The following is a 27,041-nucleotide window of genomic DNA, read 5'->3' as shown; positions in this document are numbered from 1 at the left end:
AGCTACCAACTGGGTACAGACATCAATTCAACGATGTGGTGGAATAAGTACCCAATAGTCATACTTGAGTAAAAGTAAAGATACCTTAAAAGAAAATGACTGAAGTCAATGTGAGAAAAAAAATTCTAAAAGTATTTGGTTTTGAATATACTTAAGTATCCAAAGTAAATGTAATTGCTAAAATTTACTTAACTATCAAAAGTAAAAGTAAAAATAATTTCAAATTCCTTATTTTAAGCACAACAGAAGGCACCATTTTCATTTTTTTTAATGTTTTTTTTTAACAGATAGCCTGCAACTTCAACATTTAGACATCATTTACAAATAAAACATGTGCGTTTAGTGAGTCTGGCAGATCATAGGCAGTAGAGATGACCAGGGATCTTCTCTTGATAAGTGTGTGAATTTGACAATTTTCCTGTCCTGCTAAGCATTCAAAATGTACTTTTGGGTTTAAGGGAAAAATGTATGGAGTAAAGAGCACATTAGTTTCTTTAGTGAAGTAAAAGTAGTCAAAAATATAATTGTAAAGTAAAGTACAGATACCCTAAGAAATGACTTAAGTAGTACTTTAAATCACAGATTCAACGTCTATCCCACGTTGGTTCAATGTAATGTTGTTGAAATGATGTGGAAACAATGTTGATCCAGCTAGTGTGTGCCCAGTGGGTATTAACAGAACATGTCATGGGCCTTGGGTCAGTGGATGTTTGGAGCTTTGAAAAAAATAAATAAATGGGGGTAACAACAATAACAAAAATGGCAAACATACCTAAGCAAACTTGGTATATCCCAAAAATATAGCCTGTGCACTGATTCAAATAATATCTTGTGGTTCCTCTAATCACAATTTTGTCATTTTGAAAACATGATTAACAAAGTAATCTGTACACATTGCATAACTTGATTATTCATCAAACTGACTGGGAGCAGAAATCAGCCCAATACTAGCCAAATAATGTTAATTCTGCACAAAATCCCCAATTTAGACAGGCCCACTGTGCTAAAGATGGACCAGCCCATCTCTCATTTGCCAGAATTTCACTGTGGCCATTCTGCTTCTGATTACTTATAAATCCCACTGACTACCGTACAGCCTCCTAAGAAACATCCTGAAGGAAGCCACTGAGTGCTTGGGCTGGGGTGATGGAGAATGGGAGCAACTGCACTGACATGGCAAAAATGACAGTTAACCAGCAACCAAAATTTGTTCTGTGAACGTTCCCAGAACATTCATTAGGTTGCCCTAAAAGTTATAATAACACAAAATGGTCCAGTTGTGCCGATGATAATACAGTGCTTATATAAAACATTTGCCTGGTGGTGAAAGAACGTTCCCAGAAACAGTTTCTTATTACATTACCTGGAAACCCAATAAGAACATTAGGGGAATGTTCTGTGGTGGTTTTTTACAGATGTTGTGTACAACATTTGAGGGAATGTTAGAAAATTCTAAGGATATTTCATTTTTTTTAAATTCTGAAAAGAATAAACTGTAATTGTTTATCAAAAACATGTTTATGGGATGTTTTCATCCTAATGTTAGATAAAACCCTAACTAAAACTTAATGGGAATGTTATTTAATGTCCTGGGAATGTTCCCGGTTTGCTGTGAACCAGGTAAATGTGTTGCAAGTCCACAATTTACATTTCTGTTTGTTCTGAACACTCTATAGCTTTAATTAAAGATAGGACCCTTTTTATTCAATGACATACCCAAATCTAACTGTCTGTAGCTCAGGACCTGAAGCAAGGATATGCATATTCTTGATACTATTTGAAAGGAAACACTTTGAAGTTTGGGAAAATATGAAAGCAATGTAGGAGAATATAACACATTAGATCTGGCAAAAGATAATACATGCATTTTTCCCCCCATCATCTTGAAATGCAAGAGAAAGGCCAAAATGTAATATTCCAGGTTAGGCACAATTTAGATTTTGGCCACTAGATGGCAGCAGTGTAGGTGCAAAGTTTGAGACTGATTCAATGAACCGTTGCATTTCTGTTAAAATGTTGCATCAAGACTGCCCAAATGTGCCTAATTGGTTTCTTAATACATTTTCAAGTTCATAACTATGCACTCTCCTCAAGGAAAGCGAGAGAAGCAGAGTGGGCAGTGGGACCATTGAGCATTATGAGCATGGACGAGGGAGCTGAACAGGGCGGGAATAAAGTTGGAGAAAGCTGAACTTTATTAAAATCCTCTACGATATTTTTTTATTTCACCTTTATTTAACCAGGTAGGCCAGATGAGAACAAGCTCTCATTTACAACTGCGACATGGCCAAGAAAAAGCAAAGCAGTGTGACAAAAACAACACCCCAGAGTTACACACAAACAACCGTACAGTCAATAACACAAAAGAAAAATCTATGTACAGCGTGTGTAGATGAGTAGGGAGGTAAGACAATAAATAGACCATAGAGGTGACATAATTAAAACACTGGAGTGATAGATGTGCAGATGTTGATGTGCAAGTAGAGATACTGGGGTGCAAAAGAGCAATAAAATAAATAACAATATGGGGGTGAGGTAGTTGGGTGTGCTAGTTACAGATTGGCTGTGTACAGGTACAGTGATCGGTAAGCTGCTCTGATAGCTGATGCTTCAAGTTAGAGATGGAGAAATAAGACTCCAGCTTCAGTGATTTTTGCAATTCGTTCTAGTCATTGGCAGCAGAGAACTGGAAGAAAAGGCAGTCAAAGGAAGTGATGGCTTTGGGGATGACCAGTGAAATATACCTGCTGGAGCGTGTGCTACGGGGTGGGTGTTGAAATGGTGACCAGTGAGCTGAGCTAAGGTGGGGATTTCCCTAGCAAAGACAACGAATATGGCAACGAATATGTAGCGCGAGCCAGTCAGCCAGCCAACGAGAGCATACAGGTCGCAGTGGTGGGTAGTATATGGGGTTTTGGTGACAAAACGGATGGCACTGTGATAGACTACATCCAATTTGCTGAGTAGAGTGTTGGAGGCTATTTTGTAATTGATATCGCCGAAGTCACGGATCGGTAGGATAGTCAGTTTTACGAGGGTATGTTTGGCAGCATGAGTGAAGGAGGCTTTGTTGCGAAATAGGAAGCCAATTCTAGATTTAATTTTGGATTGGAGATGCTTAATGTGAGTCTGGAAGGAGAGTTTACAGTCTAACCAGACACCTAGGTATTTGTAGTTGTCCACATATTGTAAGTCAGACCCGTCCAGAGTAGCGATGCAAGGCGGGCGGGTGGGTGCAGCAATCGGTTGAAGAGCATGCACTTAGTTTTACTAGCATTTAAAAGCAGTTGGAGGCCACAGAAGGAGTGTTGTATGACATTGAAGCTCATTTGGAGGTTTGTTATCACAGTGTCCGAAGAAGGGCCAGATGTGTACAGAATGGTGTCGTCTGCGTAGAGGTGGATCAGAGAATCACCAGCAGCAAGAGCGACATCATTGATATATACAGAGAAAAGAGTCGGCCTGAGATTTGAGCCCTGTGGCACCACCATAGAGACTGCCAGAAGTCCGGACAACAGGCCCTCCGATTTGACACACTGAACTCTATCTGAGAAGTAGTTGGTGAACCAGGCGAGGCAGTCATTTGAGAAGCCAAGGCTATCGACTCTGCCGATAAGAATACGGTGATTGACAGAGTCAAAAGCCTTGGCCAGGTCGATGAAGATAGCTGCAGAGTACTGTCTTTTATCGATGGCGGTTATGATATTGTTTAGGACCTTGAGCGTGGCTGAGGTGCACCCATGACCAGTTCGGAAACCAGATTGCATAGTGGAGAAGGTACGGTGGGATAAGAAATGGTCGGTGATCGGTTTGTTAACTTGGCTTTCGAAGATTTTAGAAAGGCAGGGCAGAATGGATAAAGGTCTATAACAGTTTGGGTCTAGAGTGTCTCACCCTTTGAAGAGGGGGATGACCATGACAGCTTTCCAATCTTTGGGGATCTCAGACGATACAAACGAGAGGTTGAACAGGCTAGTAATAGGGGTTGCAACAATTTCAGCGGATAATTTTAGAAAGAGTGGGTCCAGATTGTCTAGCCCAGCTGATTTGTAGGGATCCAGATTTTGCAGCTCTTTCAGAATATCAGGTGTCTGGATTTGGGTGAAGGAGAAAAGGGGAGGGGGTGCAAGTTGCTGCAGAGGGTACAGAGCTGTTGGTCGGGGTAGGGGTAGCCAGGTATAAAGCATGGCCAGCCGTAGAATAATGTTTATTGAAATTCTCGATTATCGTAGATTTATCAGTCATGACAGTGTTTCCTAGCATTAGTGCAGTGGGCAGCTGGGAGGAGGTGCTCTTATTCTCCATTGACTTTACAGTGTCGCAAAACCTTTTGGAATTAGTGCTATAGGATGCACATTTCTGTTTGAAAAAGCTAGCCTTAGCTTTTCTAACTGACTGAGTATATTGGTTCCTGACTTCCCTGAAAAGTTGCATATTGAGGGGGCTATTCGATGCTAATGCTGAACGTTTCAGGATGTTTTTGTGCTGGTCAAGGGCAGTCAAGTCTGGGGTGAACCAAGGGCTGTATCTGTTCTTAGGTCTACATTTTTTGATTGGGGCATGCTTATTTAAGATGGTAAGGAAAGCACTTTCAAAGAGCAACCAGGCATCCTCTACTGACGGGATGAGGTCAATATCCTTCCAGGATACCCGGGCCAGGTCGATTATCCTTGCAGTGGCAAACCACGTGTAACAACACCTGCACAGGATCGGTACATCCGAACATCACACCTGCGGGACAGGTACAGGATGGCAACAACAACTGCCCGAGTTACACCAGGAATGCACAATCCCTCCATCAGTGCTCAGACTGTCCACAATAGGCTGAGAGAGGCTGGACTGAGGTCTTTTAGGCCTGTTGTAAGGAAGGTCCTCACCAGCGTTTATTGTCAAAGGAATGAGCTTTACACCGAGGCCTGTACTCTGGAGCAGGATCGATTTGGAGGTGGAGGGTTCATCATGGTTTGGGGCGGTGTGTTACAGCATCATCGGACTGAGCTTGTTGTCGTTACAGGCAATCTCAACGCTGTGCGTTACAGGGAAGACATCCTCCTCCCTCATGTGGTACCCTTCCTGCCGGCTCATCCTGACAAGACCCTCCAGCATGACAATGCCACCAGCCATACTGCTCCTTCTGTGCGTGATTTCCTGCAAGACAGGAATGTAAGTGTTCTGCCATGGCCAGCGAACAGCCCGGATCTCAATCCCATTGAGCACGTCTGGGACCTGTTAGATCGGAGGGTGAGGGCTAGGGCCATTCCCCCCAGAAATGTCTGGGAACTTGCAGGTGCCTTGGTGGAAGAGTGGGGTAACATCTCACAGCAAGAACTGGCAAATCTGTTGCAGTCCATGAGGAGATGAACTGCAGCACTTAATGCAGCTGGTGGCCACACCAGATACTGACTGTTACTTTTGATTTTGACCCCCTCCCCTTTGTTCAGGGACACATTATTGCATTTATGTTAGTCACGTGTCTGTGGAACTTGTTCAGTTTATGTCTCGGTTGTTGAATCTTATGTTCATACAAATATTTACACATGTTAAGTTTGCTGAAAATAAAGTTGACAGTGAGAGGACGTTTCTTTTTTTGCTGAGTTTATATAAAACACAGGAAATCAAGTTTACTGCACTGGGCCTTTAAGCTCATTCTTGAAGTGCATACTGTACCTTCACACAAGTATATCCTCAAGATACTCTTGAAACAGTGTTATATCATTGATAAATGTCATTTTGGCTGTTTGGTTTATTACAGACCTATCCTCCAGCATCACCTCCACAAGGCCAGATATCGCTGTGGTCCTCCACCTGACCCAACAACCTTCTACGCACATGGAATAGGGAAGTAAAGAGTAACATCTCATCCAAGATCGCATAGCAGTTCAGACGTCTTTTGTCCTCGTCTTGTCGTGTCCTGTATATATATATATTTACAACTTTTTTCACATACATTTTATTTTTATTTTCCATCAACTCATCTTCTAAACACTCTCCTGCAACCAGCCTCACCAATTTATATTTATAAAAAAGTATTATTTACCTCAGATCTGCAATCCTTCAGGAAGCTAGCCAGAAACTCCAGGAGGCTGGCCAGAAACTAGCCAGAAGCTAGCCAGGAGCTAGCCCAGAAGCTAATCAGAAGCTAACCACGGTTTGTGGTCATCGGCTGTCCTTTAGTTCGAAAATCAGTTTTGTACGGCGCAGCGCGGCTCGGAACGGAACATACCGGACCAATTTTTCTCTCCATGTCCCTGGATTTCAACTGCTCTCTGGACATTCATACCCGGATCTCACAGCTAGCTAGCTGCTATCCGTGTGACAGTCGGCTTTCGTCGATTCCGGAGCAAACATCGATTGTTCCGGTGCTAGCCAGCTCCGTCAATCACGCCTGAGTTCCATCATTCACTCCTGGGCTGCAGTCACCTATCCGGACCCGTTTCACTGCCTACGCGGAGCCCCACCGGGCCTTCACAACCGGACTGCCGACGTTATCTACCTGAAGGAGATCCGGCTGGCTCCTCTGTCGCGACGTTACCGGAACGCCCATCTGCGGCCCGCTAACCGTTAGCTGTCTTTCCGGCTGCTATCTGAATAGACAATCGGACAATTTATTTATTTGAATTATTATGTTTTCTTCTCGGGCCTCTATAACTATATCTATTGTTCTTATTTTTGTTGTTGTGTGATTTGGATTAATCCCCTCTACCACACGGAACCCCACTAATCTACTGACCGAACGCAAGAGGTGGCTAACAACAGACTCCATCCTATGCTAGCTTGCTACCGGTTGGCTTGGCTAGCTGTCTAAATCGCCGTGACCCTAAACCAACCTCTCCACTCACTGGACCCTTTTGATCACTCGACTAAGCATGCCTCTCCTTAATGTCAATATGTCTTGTCCATTGCTGTTCTGGTTAGTGTTTATTGGCTTATTTCACTGTAGAGCCTCTAGTCCTGCTCACTATACCTTATCCAACCTATTAGTTCCACCACCCACACATGCAATGACATCTCCTGGTTTCAATGATGTTTCTAGAGACAATATCTCTCTCTTCATCACTCAATACCTAGGTTTACCTCCACTGTATTCACATCCTACCTTACCTTTGTCTGTACATTATACCTTGATGCTATTTTATCGCCCCCAGAAACCTCCTTTTACTCTCTGTTCCAGACGTTCTAGACGACCAATTCTTATTGCTTTTAGTCGCACCCTTATTCTACTCCTCCTATGTTCCTCTGGCGATGTAGAGGTGAATCCAGGCCCTGCAGTGCCTAGCTCCACTCCTATTCCCCAGGCGCTCTCTTTTGACGACTTCTGTAACCGTAATAGCCTTGGTTTCATGCATGTTAACATTAGAAGCCTCCTCCCTAAGTTTGTTCTATTCACTGCTTTAGCACACTCTGCCAACCCGGATGTTCTAGCTGTGTCTGAATCCTGGCTTAGGAAGACCACCAAAAATTCAGACATTTTAATTCCAAACTACAACATTTTCAGACAAGATAGAACTGCCAAAGTGTTGCAATTTACTGCAAAGATAGCCTGCAGAGTTCTGTCCTACTATCCAGGTCTGTACCCAAACAATTTGAACTTCTACTTTTAAAAATCCACCTTTCTAAAAACAAGTCTCTCACCGTTGCCGCCTGCTATAGACCACCCTCTGCCCCCAGCTGTGCTCTGGACACCATATGTGAACTGATTGCCCCCCATCTATCTTCAGAGCTCGTGCTGCTAGGCGACCTAAACTGGAACATGCTTAACACCCCAGCCATCCTACAATCTAAACTTGATGCCCTCAATCTCACACAAATTATCAATGAACCTACCAGGTACCTCCCCAAAGCCTTAAACACGGGCACCCTCATAGATATCATCCTAACCAACTTCCCCTCTAAATACACCTCTGCTGTCTTCAACCAAGATCTCAGCGATCACTGCCTCATTGCCTGCATCCGTAATGGGTCAGCGGTCAAACGACCTCCTCTCATCACTGTAAAACGCTCCCTGAAACACTTCAGCGAGCAGGCCTTTCTAATCGACCTGGCCGGGGTATCCTGGAAGGATATTGACCTCATCCCGTCAGTAGAGGATGCCTGGATATTTTTTAAAAATGCCTTCCTAACCATCTTAAATAAACATGCCCCATTCAAGAAATTTAGAACCAGGAACAGATATAGCCCTTGGTTCTCCCCAGACCTGACTGCCCTTAATCAACACAAAAACGTCCTATGGCGTTCTGCATTAGCATCGAACAGCCCCCGTGATATGCAGCTGTTCAGGGAAGCTAGAAACCATTATACACAGGCAGTTAGAAAAGCCAAGGCTAGCTTTTTCAAGCAGAAATTTGCTTCTTGCAACACTAACTCAAAAAAGCTCTGGGACACTGTAAAGTCCATGGAGAATAAGAACACCTCCTCCCAGCTGCCCACTGCACTGAAGATAGGAAACACTGTCACCACTGATAAATCCACCATAATTGAAAATTTCAATAAGCATTTTTCTACTGCTGGCCATGCTTTCCACCTGGCTACTCCTACCCCTGTCAACAGCACTGCACCCCCAACAGCAACTCGCCCAAGCCTTCCCCATTTCTCCTTCTCCCAAATCCATTCAGCTGATGTTCTGAAAGAGCTGCAAAATCTGGACCCCTACAAATCAGCCGGGCTAGACAATCTGGACCCTTTCTTTCTAAAATTATCTGCCGAAATTGTTGCCACCCCTATTACTAGCCTGTTCAACCTCTCTTTCGTGTCGTCTGAGATTCCCAAAGATTGGAAAGCAGCTGCGGTCATCCCCCTCTTCAAAGGGGGGGACACTCTTGACCCAAACTGCTACAGACCTATATCTATCCTACCATGCCTTTCTAAGGTCTTCGAAAGCCAAGTCAACAAACAGATTACCGACCATTTTGAATCTCACCATACCTTCTCTGCTATGCAATCTGGTTTCAGAGCTGGTCATGGGTGCACCTCAGCCACGCTCAAGGTCCTAAACGATATCTTAACCGCCATCGATAAGAAACATTACTGTGCAGCCGTATTCATTGATCTGGCCAAGGCTTTCGACTCTGTCAATCACCACATCCTCATCGGCAGACTCAACAGCCTTGGTTTCTCAAATGATTGCCTCGCCTGGTTCACCAACTACTTCTCTGATAGAGTTCAGTGTGTCAAATCTGAGGGTCTGTTGTCCGGACCTCTGGCAGTCTCTATGGGGGTGCCACAGGGTTCAATTCTTGGACCGACTCTCTTCTCTGTATACATCAATGAGGTCGCTCTTGCTGCTGGTGAGTCTCTGATCCACCTCTACGCAGACGACACCATTCTGTATACTTCCGGCCCTTCTTTGGACACTGTGTTAACAACCCTCCAGGCAAGCTTCAATGCCATACAACTCTCCTTCCGTGGCCTCCAACTGCTCTTAAATACAAGTAAAACTAAATGCATGCTCTTCAACCGATCACTACCTGCACCTACCCGCCTGTCCAACATCACTACTCTGGACGGCTCTGACTTAGAATACGTGGACAACTACAAATACTTAGGTGTCTGGTTAGACTGTAAACTCTCCTTCCAGACCCATATCAAACATCTCCAATTCAAAGTTAAATCTAGAATTGGCTTCCTATTTCGCAACAAAGCATCCTTCACTCATGCTGCCAAACATACCCTTGTAAAACTGACCATCCTACCAATCCTCGACTTTGGCGATGTAATTTACAAAATAGCCTCCAATACCCTACTCAACAAACTGGATGCAGTCTATCACAGTGCAATCCGTTTTGTCACCAAAGCCCCATACACTACCCACCATTGCGACCTGTACGCTCTCGTTGGCTGGCCCTCGCTTCATACTCGTCGCCAAACCCACTGGCTCCATGTCATCTACAAGACCCTGCTAGGTAAAGTCCCCCCTTATCTCAGCTCGCTGGTCACCATAGCATCTCCCACCTGTAGCACACGCTCCAGCAGGTATATCTCTCTAGTCACCCCCAAAACCAATTCTTTCTTTGGCCGCCTCTCTTTCCAGTTCTCTGCTGCCAATGACTGGAACGAACTACAAAAATCTCTGAAACTGGAAACACTTATCTCCCTCACTAGCTTTAAGCACCAACTGTCAGAGCAGCTCACAGATTACTGCACCTGTACATAGCCCACATATAATTTAGCCCTATCAACTACCTCTTTCCCAACTGTATTTAATTTATTTATTTATTTTGCTCCTTTGCACCCCATTATTTTTATTTCTACTTTGCACATTCTTCCATTGCAAAACTACCATTCCAGTGTTTTACTTGCTATATTGTATTTACCTTGCTACCAAGGCCTTTTTTTGCCTTTACCTCCCTTCTCACCTCATTTGCTCACATTGTATATAGACTTGTTTATACTTTATTATTGACTGTATGTTTGTTTTACTCCATGTGTAACTCTGTGTTGTTGTATCTGTCGAACTGCTTTGCTTTATCTTGGCCAGGTCGCAATTGTAAATGAGAACTTGTTCTCAACTTGCCTACCTGGTTAAATAAAAGGTAAAATAAATAAATAAATAAAACAGCAGTGTCTAGAGGCCTGGCCGGTGTGAAGGGTGAGAGTAACAAACATGAGTGAGACTGAGGCTTTACTTACGCTGGTGTTCTGCACTAAATAGAGGTTGTCCTTTCCTACCCGTCACAGATCCATGCAGCAGACATGAACATACTGGGCCAGGAACAGAAGAGCAGCCCCGGGACGGAACGTCTTGCCGTCTCCAACAGACCAGCTCAAAGTCCAGTGGTCCAGGGCAGACCAACAGCGGAGCCCCAAGACCGGAACAGAGGGTTGGCTTGGGGCGTAAGGCCACCTCCCAGTTGACCCCATCAATTCTGTAAGATTCCTGTTCATTTCCTGTCTAGAAACATTAGTGGAATACACAGACCCCTGGCCCATTTTGCATGCTGAGTTGGTTGCATGGCAATGGTAGACGAGTGATAGGTAAAGTGACATGGTCAAAGATTGATTGTCATCTTACACAGGTCATCTGGGATCAGACACTAAATAGATGGGAGGATAGGAGCGCACCGCAGTCAGGGGCTGTCATTTTAAAATCAGAGCAGTCATTGTATTTTATTGTGAGCATGTAACACTTGTTCCAATTGCAATTTAAAAACAATGACATCCCATTTTAGAGGATGTACACCCCTTCACCAATGGGAGAAACAGACTGTAGGTCCTCCCAAGGGTGTCAATAATATTAGCATGTACTCTGAATGACACCACGACTGTAGGTTTAAGCCACGACTTAACTTCTCATTCCGCATCAGCCAATCATGGCTCTGCCTGGTGTTCTCACCCCCCAGCTGCTTGTGCTAGTTACACCATTTAGCTCTGATGGAACAGCCTGGGAATACCCAATTAAAATTGTATCCATGTTTAAAATGCTGGGCACTTAAGTATACAATATGTGCATGTTATGTAGTGAATTCAGTGTGGTGTAGACCACCAGAACCTCCATTTTAAAATGAATTCCTCTTTTGTACTGGAAGCGTCAAGCTCTATGCTTACCAAAAACCACCCAATTTGACACCACGTTTTGTAATAAAGTTTATTTACAGGTTGTAGAACAAGGAAGTGTCTGTACTTATGTACACTTGTGAAATTGTGAGGGACTACAGTACACATACAAAAAGACATACAGGAAACAAGAACATTTAAAAGTTGAAAGTGCTTTGGTTCTCAGGAATTTGGAAGGCGTAGCCGTCAGTTGTGATTTCTGGAGCAACAGACTCGTCCTCCTCATCCTGAAAGCAAGACAGATGGTGTCAACCAGAATAGTTTTAAATTGGCAGAGTTTCATGGCAGAGTTTCACTCAGAAGAGCTGTTCTCTACCAATAACATCTGAAGCTTGGGGAATAAAACCCAGCTCATGGTCAATGTCTCCTTTTGATAACAATCAGCCGCGTCACCCATGAATGGACCTGAAAGACGTGAGACAAGGTAAAGAGGACATAAGTGTATTTGGACTTAGTCATTGCTTGGTGAAGGTCTCACCTCGCCAGAGAAGTACTTCTCGATGAGGTTGAGAGAGGCCTTGTAGACCATCTCGTTCTCGTGAGACTGCAGCGCCTCAATCTTGTCCAGGCCACCACACTCCTCGATCATCTCGCACAGCTTCTCCACCTCGCCGATCTTCTCTCCTGCCTAAGACGTTTAAGTATGGGTTTTTACACACACGCGAATCCACAGTACCCATTTCTAATTTGAAAATCAATAAACATAACATGTACATTCAAATTTGAAAATCAATGCTAAAACATGAATGTCTCAACAACCGGGCTATAGAAGTTACTTGGAGTGGTAGCTCCCATGCATAAATCGCAGAGATTAATATTTGCCGGTCAATCAAAACCCACAGATCAGCACGGTCCAGCTGTCTCTAGGAACCACTCGGCAAACTGTCAGTGTTATAGGGTGCTCATTAACCAAATGTGTTACTGATAAGAGAGACTGGTAAGAGAGACATCTTGACCTTCATAATGATTGTGTCATCACTTAAGCTCTACCCATTGGTTCTTCTAACAGACCAGAAATGAACTTACCAGGAAGATGTTGGTTATGGCGTCCAGAATGACCAGGATGGTCTTGCTGTCCTTGGCAGAGAGCAGGTTGAGCAGGGGCTCCAGCACATTGGCCTGTACCAAATAGATCACCTGATCCACTGTCCCCCCGCTGGTGTAGTTGGTGATGGCCCACACCGCCTCCTTCTGGGTCTTGTAGTCTCCCTGGTTGAAGAAAGACAAATGAGGCAAGGTCATAGAGCTAGCTAGGGGACTCATCTTTGTATTTGTGCCATTGTAGTGTCTATGACAGCACCATCAACACCATTGAGGCCATATCAATTTTGGAGAAGTAAATTTCCTTCATGATTGGCTGATCACTCCTGATGTCCCAGTTGGACATGACTCCAACAGGACCAGGAGAGATCAGCCAGTGAAGTCCCAACAGTTGAGTACATTCATATGGCACTGCCCATGCTAACAACATTTTTGGCCACTAGAGGCCTCTATCAAATCTCTATGGGCAGGGCTCACTTCATGCAAAGACTCATTCACGGGTTGCATTTCTGCTGCCGGCACCCTCAGACAAGGAGTGCAGATGTTTGTGGAGCAGCACAACAGAAACCAGGCATACGATCAGTAGGCATGAAACTGAGGAAAACAGTCGAACGGGGGAGGTCAAATCTGGGGCTGCATGTAGCAATCGTCTAGGCGCAGGTCCTAAAGGGACAAATTAATCTAGTCGATCAGCCCTCGATGCATACTAGCCCCTGAATGGTTTGCCCCCTAATGAAGAACCCTTGTCGTACCTTTTTGAGGATGTCCACCAGCAATGGAACGAGGCCGGCGTTGAGGACTTCCTGGATCTGGGTGTCCTTGCCAGCCGTGACGTTGGACAGGGTCCAGGCCGCCTCTTTTTGGATGTTGGACTTGTGGTGGCGGAGCAGCGCGGGGAACATTGCCAGAGCGCCTGAGTTCAGCACACACTGCGTCTGCTCATCTGTGCCTGTCACAATGTTGCCCAGCGACCGCAGAGAGGGAGTCTGGGAAAGGGGGAAATTAAAAATAAATGTAAAGGGGGGGGGGGTCAGGATTTGGATGCAAGCTACAGTTAACTCATGTCTGTGACAACAGGCTTTCCTCACTAACTTGGAATGTCTCAATAACCGGGCTAAGGAAGTTCCTTGGAGTGGTAGCTCCCATGCATAAATCGCAGATGTTAATATTTGCCCGTCAATTAAACCCCACAGATCAGCCGTCTCTAGGAACCACAAGGCAGACCACTGTACAGGTGCAATCAAAAATGTAAAGCCTAGTAACCGTGGAAAAGGGACTTACCACAATGGTGAGCTCCCCGGAGCCGAGCAGCTGGACGAGGCGGGGTACCAGGCCGGCCTGCACCACCACTTCGATGCGCTCGTTAGGGCCGTCCGTCAGGTAGGACACGGCCCAGCAGGTGTCGGCCAGCACCTCCTTGTCGTCGTGGTGGAGCAGGCGCACCAGCGTGGGCAGCAACAGCTGCACGGCCGCCAACGGCGGGGCAGGGTTCTTGTTCCGACAGAGGTTAGACAGGGTCCATGTCACGTTCCTAAGGTAACCAGACTGGAAGGAGCAGGGAGATGTTTAGATTTATGGAGGCATCAAATTGAGGTAATGAGCAAAGATGAAGATGAGAAAGCTAAAGAAGTCATCTTTATTATAGCGCAACATCATAAATCAACCACACCTATTTTACGAGAACCACCAGGAAAAATAGCTGATGAGTGGAATTTTCCACAGCACTTGCTAACAAATTCCACAACAACCCAGAGCTTTTAATCATATGTAAACTTACAGAAAACACAGACAGGTCAGGGGCGGCCAGCAGAGTCAGGAGAGGCTCAATGGCGCCGTGTTTGATGACCAAGTCCCTGTAGGTGGAGCCATCACCTAAGGATAAGTCAAAAATGTGGTCACAGAAGACCGTTGACCTGGCATACAACCAGAGTAAGGAGGCTTATTGCAAAAGGTATATTGAACTAACATATGTTCAAGTAGTAGTATTTTCAAAAGAGAAATACTGATATAAATTGATATTGTTACCTGCCTGGTAGCAATATCAATCTTTATCAGCATTTCTGGTGTAACAAACATGAAGTTTCACACTAAAGTTACGCCGGCGTAAAGATGTTAGAAAGACACAGGGTTTGACAGGAACAGTTATTCCAACAAACACGGGAAAAGCTTTCAGATCACTGTTCCTGTACTATCAATGACAATGGCAACAGTCATGCCATAGTCACTTTCGATACAGGTGAAAGTGTGCCCTCTCATACCAGCGATGTTGCCCAGGGCCCAGACGGCCTGCTCGCTGATGTGGGGGTGCGGGGACATCACCAGGCTGATGAAGGCGGAGATGGCTCCTCCGTCCACCACTGCAGTGGTTTGGTCCGAGTTGCCAGAGGCGATGTTGGTCAGGGCCCAGGCCGCCTCAAACTGTATGGGAGGACACTCAGCCAGGCCCAGGAAGCGGACAAAGTTTGAGATGAGCCCGGCGTCGATGATGCGATCAATGGGAGGGTGCCTCTCTCTGGACAGCAGCTTCCTGTGGTGGAAGAAGGCCGGGTCGAAAGTCATGGTTAGGGGCGGACACGGCCTACAGTCAGAACGGAAACAGTGATTACCCAACACCGTTTTCCAATGGAAAGCTTAGTGACTTACCTGGCTGCCTGGGTAGCCTGCATCTGATGATCTAGGCTTTGGCTATTTACACCAGCCACAATCTCCTCAACCGTCCAGTGCTGTGCAGGCTATGGAAACATGGCAGGATTACACATTAATTACATGACCTGGCACGCCATCTGTGGAGCGTCTGCATGCGTGTCAATGGAAAAAAGTGACAGAATATAGGCACTAGCTAACAGGCCTCTGATCGAGTACAGGACAGAAAGGCACCAAATCAATTTATTGGGAAGAGGGACATCTTTGGCTTGCTCACCCTTTGTTGATGGCCTGTACAAAGTCATAATCCAAAACTTGCCATTGCCCGTTTTAGTTTCAAATAAGGGTAGTTACAATATGGATAGAAAATTTTACCTGTGCATTTTGGTCCTTCTCTTGGAGTGGAGATGTAGGCTCATCTGGGCAGATACTGACGTTCCTTCTTTTGAGAAGCTGGTCATCTTTCTTTGCCTTTCGAAGTTCGACATTGACCTCGACTCTTCTGCGCCTCAATTCCTGCAGATGAACAGTCAAGTAAGCATGGTTCTAGACAAATGGCAATACTGTAAACTAGGTGTTAATGATTGACTAATCAATCAAGATATAGGCATCAATGGCGATATCAACTTACGTTGGTATCTTTTCCCTTGTTTTTGAACTGGGTGATACGATCGGCGTCGTTCGCAGTTGTCGACATTGTTTTCGTTGCTTATTGAACAAGGCGATGACTTCACTGTAGTGTTGATCACTAAGGTAATAGGGGGAATTTAAAAAGTTAGCTCTGTGCCTGTTTTAAATTAAATAACCAACGTTCTCCTAGCTAGCAAGACAGTTCCGCTTTCCTGCTGCCCGGCGAACTATAATCTGACGTAGACCACCATGTGGCCGGTTGAAACCGCTTAAATGTACCATTTAGCCATAACCAGTACACCAGAAAAACAGTCATAATTTAACACTATATCAACGCATATCATTTATATCGAATGCACCCAGTAACTATAATATTTTAACCATTAAAATAAACCAGAACTAACAAAAGCATAAGGACCGCACTCACCTTGTTCTTGTTCTTACTGGCAATGACGTCAAACGTGAGACCGACTTTAAATTTCCGGCTTTCTCGATCTGTGATTGGCCCATTCGAGTCAAAGCACCTCTTCATTGGCCCCTTTTTGAAAAAGTCGGACAGAGTCACTGGTGGTGATGCGCTGTTATCGCGAGACGATACTACAGTTTTTCACAAAGTGTGACTAAATTTACCTGCGACATTTTGCAGAGCACAGTAGTTTGGTTAAACCTGGTAGCAAATATGTTCATCATGAAATAAAATATACACATTCTATGGAACTTTTCATGCATTTGGCGTCATGTTTTCAATGTTATAAATTGTGCCTGTGCTAACTCGGAACGTGATGACCCAGTGGCCTAATGGATAAGGCATCAGCCTCCGGAGCTGGGGATTGTGGGTTCGAGTCCCATCTGGGTCGTATTTAGTTTCCGTTTTACGTGAAATGACATAGAAAATAATAAATGATTGATAATAGCTACATGGATTATAAAACCGGATGAATGCACTCCGACAACAATTTGTCTCATATAAATGTGATTGCATTTGCAAACGTCACAACTAAGCTATGGAGCCTTGACCCACGAAAATGTACCATACAAATCAATCACATACATAGCAATAAGGTTTAATCACGACTTTAATACAAATGTTTGAAATGTTCAATACCACGAGCATCCAAGCGTCGCCTCACGGTTTGTAACATTGTGTCCAAAAGGGGGCAGTGGTTCTACGCGTATGACTTTTACCAGTATAGGCTACACATTCACAGTGGCAAACATAATTGTATTTATTTAACCTTTATTTAACTAGGCAAGTCAGTTAATTAAGAACAAATTCTTATTTACAATGACGGCCTACCAAAAGGCAAAGGGCCTCCTGCGGAGACGGGGGCCTGGGATTAAAAATACAAAATAAATACAATATAAATATAGGACAAAACACATCACAACAAGAGAGACAACATAGCACTACATAAAGAGAGACCTATAAGACAACAACATAGCAAGGCAGCAACACATGACAACACAGCATGGTAGCAACACAACATGACAGCAGCACAAAACATGGTACAAACATTATTGGGCACAGACAACAGCACAAAGGGCAAGAAGGTAGAGACAACAATACATCACGCAAAGCAGGCACAACTGTCAGTAAGAGTGTCCATAATTGGGCCTTTGAATGAAGAGATTGCGATAAAGTTGTCCAGTTTGAGTGTCTGTTGCAGCTCGTTCCAGTCGCTAGCTGCAGCGAACTGAAATGAGGAGCGACCCAGGGATGTGTGTGCTTTGGCGACCTTTAACAGAATTTGACTGACAGAACGAGTGTTGTATGTGGAGGATGAGGGCTGCAGTAGATATCTCAGATAGGGGGGAGTGAGGCCTAGAAGGGTTTTATAAATTACCAGTGGGTCTTGCGACGGGTATACAGAGATGACCAGGTTATAGATGAGTATAGAGTGCAGTGATGTGTCCTATAAGGAGAATTGGTGGCAAATCTGATGGCCGAATGGTAAAGAACATCTAGCCGCTCGAGAGCACCCTTACCTGCCGATCTATAAATTACGTCTTCGTAATCTAGCATGGGTTGGATGGCCATCTAAATCAGAGTTAGTTTGGCAGCTGGGGTGAAAGAGGAGCGATTACGATAGAGGAAACCAAGTCTAGATGTAACTTTAGCCTGCAGCTTTGATATGTGCTGAGAGAAGGACATACTCCCAAGTACTTGTATGAGGTGACTACTTCAAGCTCTAAACCCTCAGCGGTAATAATCACACCTGTGGGGAGAGGGGCATTCTTCTTACCAAACCACATGACCTTTGTTTTGGAGGTGTTCAGAACAAGGTTAAGGGCAGGGAAAGCTTGTTGCGGACCTGCTCTCATTTCGGGCAGAGAGGAAGATGCTAAGCGAGAGGGATAATTGGGCCCAAAATCTGTCTTCTCCAGCAGGTGGCGTTTTTTTTTTTCACTCACCAAGCGAGGAGTTTTTGTATGGAGATCAATGAGCGTGTCGAATTCGGTTACAACAAATGTAATGTCCTTATTTGCTACGTGTGGATTATTTGATCGAATATACGTTTCGTAATGATTGCGTTGTTACGAGTGTACTGATATAAGTAGGACACGTGACATCCCGGCAACTTTGAGAAAAAAATAATATTAAAATGTCTCTTTTAAACATTTATTTGAAACCTAACCATAACCACACTGCTAACCTTATGCCTAACTATAATCTTAAATTAAGACCAAAAAGCTCATTTTTGTTTTCATTAATATTTACTATAGACATATTTTGACTTTGGGGCTGAAGTAACTAGTGGAAACGTTCACACGCGAATCTGTCCCACCTGATCTTGCCGCCTCCTGACTGCCTCCCATTTTTGAAGACATTTATTTTCACTGTTAGAGCGGGTACTAGAGTATCTGGTCAATATAATGGATAATCGTGTTGAGGACCAAAGCCAGGCCACTGGTACTTTTCAGATGTAATTTACATAACAATCGCTAACTGTGAACTTTAACACCATGTTACTTTAAAAAAATCTGGGCCACGTTTTTTTTAAATGCCCCACACACAGTACTAAAGACCGAAGGGCGTTTCATGCAAAGAATTGGGAATTTAATAGGACCTCTAATGGCTTCATGAATGAAGTGTCTCTGATGTCACTCTATTTACCTCTGCCTCGGAGTGACACGCCTTCCATTCCAGGCTCGAGGCATATAAACCTCAGGAATTCAGAGACACTCCAGCAGACTTCGAAGTTGGTCCAATAGTACTTTTCAGGATGACAGTGATTATTCTACTCCTGCTGGTACTTGGGTTTAGTTTTTCTGACGCGGAGGACAATGGTAAGTCGGGTAACAATTCTTGCTGCTTTCCAACTGTCTTATTACATTAAGGAGAAGAATGGTGAAGAATGGTGACAGTATTATTGTAGATCAGAAGATCCATTAGGAAATAGCAAGTTTTAAAACTAATATAATTTGAAACTTTTTTGTATCTATTGTAAATGTGATGACATGGTGATTTATAAAGCATTTTCTCAGAGGTGCAATAAAGAAATAGATATATTTGCTTATCAAATCGACATTTTATTTATTTAATAGACATGACTAAATGCATGCTTACGAACCTTTCCCAAGTGATGCAGTTTAAAAATAATAATAAAAAAATATTAACTAACACGAGGAATAAAATAAAATACACAATAGTGGAGCTATATACAGTGAGTACCAGTAACCTACCAGATCAATGTGCAGAGAGAGGTACGAGGTATTTGAGGTAGATACAGTCTGCACATGAAGTCAAGGTGAAGTGACTAGGCATCCGGATAGATAATTAATAAGAGTAAAATTAGGAAAAGAATAGCAGCAGCAAATTATGAGTGTAAAAGTGTCTGTGAGTGTGCGCGTGTGTCATGTGTGTATGTTAGGGTTTTGTGTGGGAGTCACAGTGTAGTGTGTGTGTGTGTGTGTGTGTATAACATCTAGCGAGTGTGCATAGGGTCAGTCAGTGCAGGTAGTTTGGGTACCCTTAATTTACCTTTTAACAGTGTGGCTATTTAGCAGTTTTATGGCGTAGGGCAGAAGCTGTCTCGGGGCCTGTTGGTCTGAGAGCTGATGCTCCGGTACCGTTTTTCCCGGACGGTAGCATAATGAACAGTCTATGGCTTTGAGTGGCTGGAGTCTTTGGCAATTTTTCGCGCCTTCCTTTGACACAGCTTGATATGAGTTCCTGGATAGCAGAACGTTATGTATATTTATGTTTGGAATTAAAGTACATTTTATGATTGATATTTTAAAAAATTATCTTTCACGAATATAAGCCTATAATTAAATCTCTGACATATCTAATTAAATATTTGTATATGCTACTTTGCAACAATATAATAATCTGAAATGTGCATATCATAAAGCTGGAGTTCACAAAAAGATTGACATTCTCCTAATCTGACAACTATCGGTGTCAGGCAGTTACAGCTAGTTCGAATTACAAAGCATACTGCCACTAGACATTTACGTAATTTAGCACACGCTCTTATCCAGAGTGATTTACCGGAGCAGCTAGGGTTAAGTGCCTTACTCGAGGGCACATCAACAGATTTTTCACATAGTAGGCTCGAGGATTCGAATCGGTGATCTTTCAATTACTGGACCAACGCTCTTAACTGCTACCGCCTGTCAATCTGCCACCCCATAATGTCGATTTTGATCATTGAGTCTACAATGATTTGATCCTGTGAATGTTTTACTTTACTTTTGGGTGTTTGGCTTGTGTGCTGACAGTAAGACTATACAGACATACTTCTAAGATCTGGATGAAAATGGCTTTATAAATGACAATGTAATATCAATAGATTAGATTATATGGTGACACAAAAAAACACACAAAAAACACAATTGAATAGTATATGTGCAGTGCACTTTGCATGCTTTAGTTCAGTGCCCACACTCTTTTAAATGTTTTTATTTTATGTTACCAGGTTAGTCTTATTGAGATGACATATCTATTCTACAAGAGACCTGGCCAAATATCACCACACATTTACAGCATAATAAAACACAGAGCATTGCAGTTTGAAAAACAGCAATTTAAAGATTGAGCAGGCAAGATACTTTGGGGAGGGGTGGTGCATCCTGGGGTCAGAACATTGACAGCCCCCACTTCATTGTTCACCATAGTTTTTACCCTTGCTTTAAACACATTCAAGGAGACAGGCTCTTGTAATTTCATGCCCTTTTGTAGTTTCTTCTAAGTGGAAGGGGCAGAGAACTGGAATGCTTTTTTTACCCAGCTCTGACAGTTAAAAAAATATTGATAGTCTCAAGCTATTGCTTATATTAAGAAGCAGTCAACTGTACTCAGAACCTTATATGATGGAGGTATGATATAGGGGCCATTGATATGATACAGTTATAATATACTGCTGGGTGTAACTGTCCTTGCCTGCTTTATCCAGAGCTGTTCTCCGTGATAAGCACCCCCCCTGAGAAGGGCCAGAGTGTTTTACCCAACCCTGGCCAGAACCAGAGCACAAGGCTAGGGGCCAAAGACCCCTCTCTCACCATCAACGAGCCCCTGGAAAAGAGCAGCAAAGCTGGAGACCCCAAGTACGCCCTCCACCCCCTTCCCTCTGGGGTCTGGCCAAAGCACAGTGACCCTCGCCCCGGCCCCCACAACAAGAGCAAGAAGGGCCCTAAAAATGACCGCCTGATCGAGCACAACAGCGAGAAGAACCGCGGCGAGGCCAGTCTAGCACTTCCCAAAACGCCACTTACCGCTGCTACCAACCGCACACAAAAAGTAAACATGGACCCTTACCGAGACCCCCACACTTACTTCAACAACCCCCCGCAGATTGACCCGGACAGTCACCCCAACTCCAGACCCAGGGGCCAGCCCCACATTCACCCAGCCACCTCCCCTCGCAGGGACCCCCCAACCAGAAAGCTGGACCCGGAGGAGAATCGCCCTGGAGGGAAGTCCAGTCTGTACCAGTCTGGCGGCGCCAACCGGAATAACAGCCGCTCATCTGTGCTCCTCAACCGTCGCTCCTCCAGCCTGCTCTACCACTTCGACATCCTGAAACGAGGTACGGAAAGTGACACTGCACCCCCACACTATGTATGGTACAAAGGGAGTCGTGACAGTGAGACTGCTGCGATTTCGGGATAGTTAGCTAATTACCTCTCCAGCCACAAGTTGCTGCCTACATCTGGATTGAATATGTCCCTTTGTGTGAAGTCTTGGGGGGTGAGAGGTCATGATAGCAATGCTAAATATGCCTAAGTGAGATCAGTTAGGATGCAGTAATTAAGGGGTGAGACCAGAGCGGGGAGGATGGGGAACGTGGAGCCCCCTCCTGCGGAATGCGACGCCTGGGTTCTGTAATGACAACTCTGGTCCTTCGAATGACACTGGAATGAAGTCTGGCTCCACAGAAGCAGGCAAGGCACGGTCGGTCACTCTCTCTCCTTCTTCTCATCTCTGTCTCTCTCTTCCTTTCTCTTTGTCTCCCTGACTCGCAGAGTCTGACTTCACTCACGAGGCCGTCTGCATGAGTGAGTGCAGGAAGGAGAAGGAGGAGAGAGACCACTACTGCTACAGTGAATTTGGTGAGTGTGTGTGTGAACGATGGTTAGACTATTGTATGAGAGTGAGATGGATGGCCTGGCCACCATCTTCCAGTGATCTCTCCATAAAGACCAAGTGAAGTGAAGTGAAGTGAAGTGAAGGGTAAAGGGGACAAAATAAGGTCATGACACAATGTCTGGTGTAGTCTATTTGCAACCTGCCAATCATGCTGTAGTTTAGACTGGATTGACAGACATTCCCTTTGGTCATGTAGAGTCTTCTCACCATGGTGCAGGGTGAAGTTGCCCCAAAACGCTGATCTTGGGTCAATTTCGCTGATCCTAGATCTGTACCTATGAGTGCTCTCTGCTACTATCCACTTTACAGTTAAAAACAATGACCTTTAATTTGACCATTTACCTTTGACATTTCAGCCGTCAATGGGATCGTTCATGACATAGACATGGTGCGTAAGGGGATTAGACTCATCACACTGATGGTGAGCAGCGATGGCTTCTACAAGATGAGCCGCCTCTACGTCACTCCAGACAGCTTCTTTCTCAAAGTGCGTCTCCTAGTTCTGGACACCTACAAATGTAGCAAGCCTTGTCCTGACATCAAACTAGGTAAGTGTCAACTTAAGGAACCAATAAACGCATCCCAATTAGCACCCTATCCCCTAAATCAAGGCTCTCCAATCCGGTTCCTGGAGCGCTTCCCTCCAACCCAGTGGTAATTGGGGCGGCAGGTAGGATAGTGGTTAGAGCGTAGAGGATGTAACCAAAAGGTTGCAGAATCTCCAAGGTAAAAATCTGTCCTTCTTCCCCTGAACAGGGGCAGAATGACAATAGGCTGTCATTGGTAGGCCGTCATTGTAAATAAGAATTTGTCCTTAACTGACTTGCCTAGTTAAATAAAGGTTACATAACTAACCTAATTCAGTTCATCAACCAGCTAATTATTAGAATCAGGTGCGCTAGATTAGTGCTGGAGTGAACCTACAGGATGGTAGCTCTCCAGGAGCAGGGTTGGAGTGAACCTACAGGATGGTAGCTCTCCAGGAGCAGGGTTGGAGTGAACCTACAGGATGGTAGCTCTCCAGGAGCAGGGTTGGAGTGAACCTACAGGATGGTAGCTCTCCAGGAGCAGGGTTGGTGTGAACCTACAGGATGGTAGCTCTCCTGGAACAGGGTTGGAGTGAACCTACAGGATGGTAGCTCTCCAGGAGCAGGGTTGGAGTGAACCTACAGGATGGTAGCTCTCCAGGAGCAGGGTTGGAGTGAACCTACAGGATGGTAGCTCTCCAGGAGCAGGGTTGGTGTGAACCTACAGGATGGTAGTTCTCCTGGAACAGGGTTGGAGTGTACCTACAGGATGGTAGCTCTCCTGCCCTATATGGTGCAGTAGTAGACCATATAGGGCAAGAGTATTCAAATCCTGTCCTGGAGGTCTGAAGTACTGCTGGTTTTCTGTTCTATGTGATCCTTAATTGCACACACCTGGTGTCCCAGGTCTAAATCAGTCCCTGATTAGAGGAGAACAATGAAAAAAAGCAGTGGAACTGGCTTTGCGGTCAAGTTTTGAATTTGAGGGATATAAGGTTCTACCATGGCTACGTTCCGATATCAACACTAGCATATTACTTCTAATCGATTCCCAATACATTTCTCCATGCTATATGGTATGCTAGTATAGTCAATGGTACTGAACTCATGTCTACCAGTTGAGCAGCGAGACCAAATACTGCTCATAAATTCACTGACACCTTCTCTTACCCCAATGCTATTCTATAGGTAGCCGGTACATTGTAATGGGCCAGATCTACCACCGGAGGCGCCACCTTCCCAATGACCTTCTGGCCCTGCTGGGGGGCAAACTGAAGCCAGGCGACGGCCTCCTGCGCAGCAACAACTACGTCAAGCGCTTCAACAAGAGGAGACACCAGAAAGCCCTGGAGGCTACCCGCTCCAAGTGTAGGTGAAACCAAAACAGACTATCGCCCCCCTGCAGTGGTGGAAAAGACATTGCAGCCGTCAACATGAAGTGACTGTGACCTATAACCCTACAGCATTTCAGCTGAGACGTAGATGGACGAGGCCAAGGTGTTGTTGTTTTTTTTACTGCATGGACCTCCTGCACTTGTTTGTGTCATAATGTTTTTGCTTGTCTGTCTGTACAGTCTTTGCCTTGTAGCTTTGCGTCCTCTTTGATAGAAGACACAAGTGGAGTCTATATCAAAGCTTCTCGTCTTCAAACCTCTGCTTGAAGTGTTGCCCCATCAGATTTCCTCACACTGTTGCTCTCTGTTATTGTGCATGAGCATTTAGTTGGATAGAGGTCACACTTAACAGGTAAAGGTAAAAGATGAGCTCTCTAGTATATCTCTTTGTTCATAAGTCTTCTATACTCATTTATTAAGATGTCGTAGTACTTCAAATGATCATTTTTTTCATGTCTGGTACATGAATGGGTCAGATCAGTGCCTCCCTCTTATTGGTTTCTTTTACGATTTCAATATTCTGCCAGCGAACCCAGAGTTCTGGTTCAATGGAATCATTTAGGTAGAGGACATTTTCATTGGCTAATTCGATGTAACACAACTTTTCATCAGAATGTTTTGGTTGTCCCGTGTCCACGTTTGAAGATGTTGTCCGAGCATGTGAAAGAAGCCCATAATTACCCTGAAGGAGGAAGACTGCCAACTCCAGCTCCACTATTCATGCGAACACACACATCTCTCCAATTGGCTTGTTCCAGGTTATCCCAATCATCCATGGGAAAGACGATCTGTTCAGATCTAGTTGCACACGGGTGCTTCTCCAACGGCAAGAGTCCAATTACATTTCACCTTTCGAACTTGGTAGGAAACTCTAAAGGACTTCCTATTGACTGAATGTACAATATCAGCAATCTCCTATTTATGCCTGTAAGAAAAGCGGTCGCATCTTCACACTGTTTTGTTCCTGTCATTTGATTGCAGGAAATGCACTTTTACTGTATGTGAAAGAGAAGAGGGGGGTGGGATGTAAGACTGGAAAAGCAGCATCAACAACAACAAACCCCAGAGGAGGGAAAAGTTGAGAAAAGAGACCAAACTTAACCTAGTTTTCTAATGTTAAAGAAGTGTACACGGTGAAACATCAGACGGCGAAGACAGACTTCATTAGAGAACCTGGTGGTATTAGTGGGTGTTTTTGTAAATCTGATTGCGGGAATCTGATCCCCCAGGGCACCTGGACACACGGACTCAGAAAAGTGCAGCCCTCCTTGCCGGCTCTCTTTGGAGATGGTGAGGTGAAAGCTAATGCCACCTCTGACCCTTATTTGCTCATGCACAAACACACGCACACACGCACACACACACACACACACACACACACACACACACACACACACAGACACCCACAACCGATCTGGACAAAGTTCAAAGGAGACATTTGAGAGTGGCCAAGGGAAGGAGAGATGGAGGAGGAGAGAGGGAGGAGGAAGGAAGGAGAGGAAGAGGGAACGCAGAAGAGAAAGAAGGTTGTAGTGCCTTCAGAAAGTATTCACACCCCTTGACTTTTTCCTCACTTTGTTGTGTTACAAAGTGGGATTAAAATGGATTTAATTGTCATTTTTGTCAACGATCAACACAAAATACTCTGTAATGTGGAAGAAAAATTTGAATATTTATTACCAAGTTATGAAAAATAAAATCCTAATATATCTTGATTAGGTAAGTATTCACCGCCCCATAGACAATACATGTTAGAAACACATTTGGAAGAGGTTACAGCTGTGAGTCTGTAGGTGAGTCTCTAAGAGCTTTGCACACCTGGATTGTAAACTATTTGCCCATTATTCTTGGTAACATTCTTCAAGCTCTGTCAAGTTGGTTGTAGATCATTGTTAGAAAGCCATTTTCAAGTCTTGCCATAGATTTTCAAGCCGATTTAAGTCAAAACTGTAACTAGGCCCATCAGGAATATTCAATGTCGTCTTGGTAAGCAACTCCAGTGTATATCTGGCCTTGTGTTTTAGGTTATTGTCCTGCTGAATGGTGAATGTGTCTCCCAGTGTCTGTTGGAAAGTAGACTGTACCAGGTTTTCCTCTAGGATTTTGCCTGTGCTTAGCTGTACTCTGTTTATTTTTGTCCTAAAAAACTCCTGAGTCCTTGCTGATGACAAACATACCCATAACATGATGCAGCCACCACCATGCTTGAAAATATGATGTGTTGCTTTGGATTTGCCCCAAACATTCAGGACAAAAAGTTGTTGATCCATCCTCAGTTTTCTCATATCACAACAATTAAACTCTAACTGTTTTAAAGTCACCATTGGCCTCATGGTGAAATCCCTGAGCAGTTTTCTTCCTCTCTTGCAACTGAGTTAGGAAGAACACCTGCATCTTTGTAGTGACTGGGTGTATTGATGCATCATCCAAAACCTAATGAATAACTTCACCATGCTCAAAGGGATATTCAGCATCTGCTTTATTTTGTATTATTTTTTACACATCTACCAATCGGTGGCCTTCTTTGAGAGACATTAGAAAACCTCCCTGGTTTTTGTGGTTGAATCTGTGCTTGAAATTCACTACTCAATTGAGGTACCTTACAATTATATGTATGTGTGGGGTACAGAGGTTGGGTAGTCATTCACAAAGAATGTTAACCAC

General features: G+C 44.3%; 2 protein-coding genes and 4 non-coding genes across 6 annotated transcripts; 2 read left to right on the top strand and 4 right to left on the bottom strand.

Annotated features, from left to right (window-relative positions):
• Positions 1 to 11,567: 11,567 nt before the first annotated feature.
• On the bottom strand, positions 11,568 to 16,401 carry LOC110493714 (importin subunit alpha-1). Its single transcript, XM_036949714.1, has 11 exons — positions 16,292 to 16,401; positions 15,866 to 15,982; positions 15,610 to 15,750; positions 15,235 to 15,323; positions 14,850 to 15,118; positions 14,369 to 14,463; positions 13,873 to 14,136; positions 13,344 to 13,577; positions 12,577 to 12,759; positions 12,029 to 12,178; positions 11,568 to 11,777 (listed from the first exon to the last, which is right to left on the bottom strand). The coding sequence occupies exons 2-11, from the start codon at positions 15,929 to 15,931 to the stop codon at positions 11,688 to 11,690; spliced, it is 1,581 nt and encodes a 526-aa protein (XP_036805609.1). The 5' UTR covers positions 15,932 to 15,982; positions 16,292 to 16,401; the 3' UTR covers positions 11,568 to 11,687.
• LOC118940684 lies at positions 12,295 to 12,429 on the bottom strand. The gene has a single exon (XR_005037270.1). It is a non-coding gene; the product is annotated as a small nucleolar RNA SNORA84 (small nucleolar RNA).
• On the bottom strand, positions 13,687 to 13,811 carry LOC118940685. The gene has a single exon (XR_005037271.1). It is a non-coding gene; the product is annotated as a small nucleolar RNA SNORA84 (small nucleolar RNA).
• Positions 14,702 to 14,829, bottom strand: LOC118940650. The gene has a single exon (XR_005037237.1). It is a non-coding gene; the product is annotated as a small nucleolar RNA SNORA71 (small nucleolar RNA).
• Positions 16,402 to 16,648: 247 nt separating the features above from the next.
• Positions 16,649 to 16,721, top strand: trnar-ccg. Its single transcript has one exon. It is a non-coding gene; the product is annotated as a tRNA-Arg (tRNA).
• Positions 16,722 to 18,992: 2,271 nt separating this feature from the next.
• Positions 18,993 to 26,241, top strand: LOC110493712. Its single transcript, XM_021568128.2, has 5 exons — positions 18,993 to 19,152; positions 21,264 to 21,896; positions 22,333 to 22,419; positions 22,813 to 23,004; positions 24,172 to 26,241. The coding sequence occupies exons 1-5, from the start codon at positions 19,089 to 19,091 to the stop codon at positions 24,357 to 24,359; spliced, it is 1,164 nt and encodes a 387-aa protein (XP_021423803.1). The 5' UTR covers positions 18,993 to 19,088; the 3' UTR covers positions 24,360 to 26,241.
• Positions 26,242 to 27,041: the final 800 nt, after the last annotated feature.

The sequence above is a fragment of the Oncorhynchus mykiss genome, chromosome 17 (assembly GCF_013265735.2).
Source record: "Oncorhynchus mykiss isolate Arlee chromosome 17, USDA_OmykA_1.1, whole genome shotgun sequence".
In the NCBI taxonomy this organism is placed as follows: Eukaryota; Metazoa; Chordata; class Actinopteri; order Salmoniformes; family Salmonidae; genus Oncorhynchus; species Oncorhynchus mykiss.
Note: the sequence above shows the minus strand (reverse complement) of the source record. Positions and strands in the feature narration are given on the sequence as shown.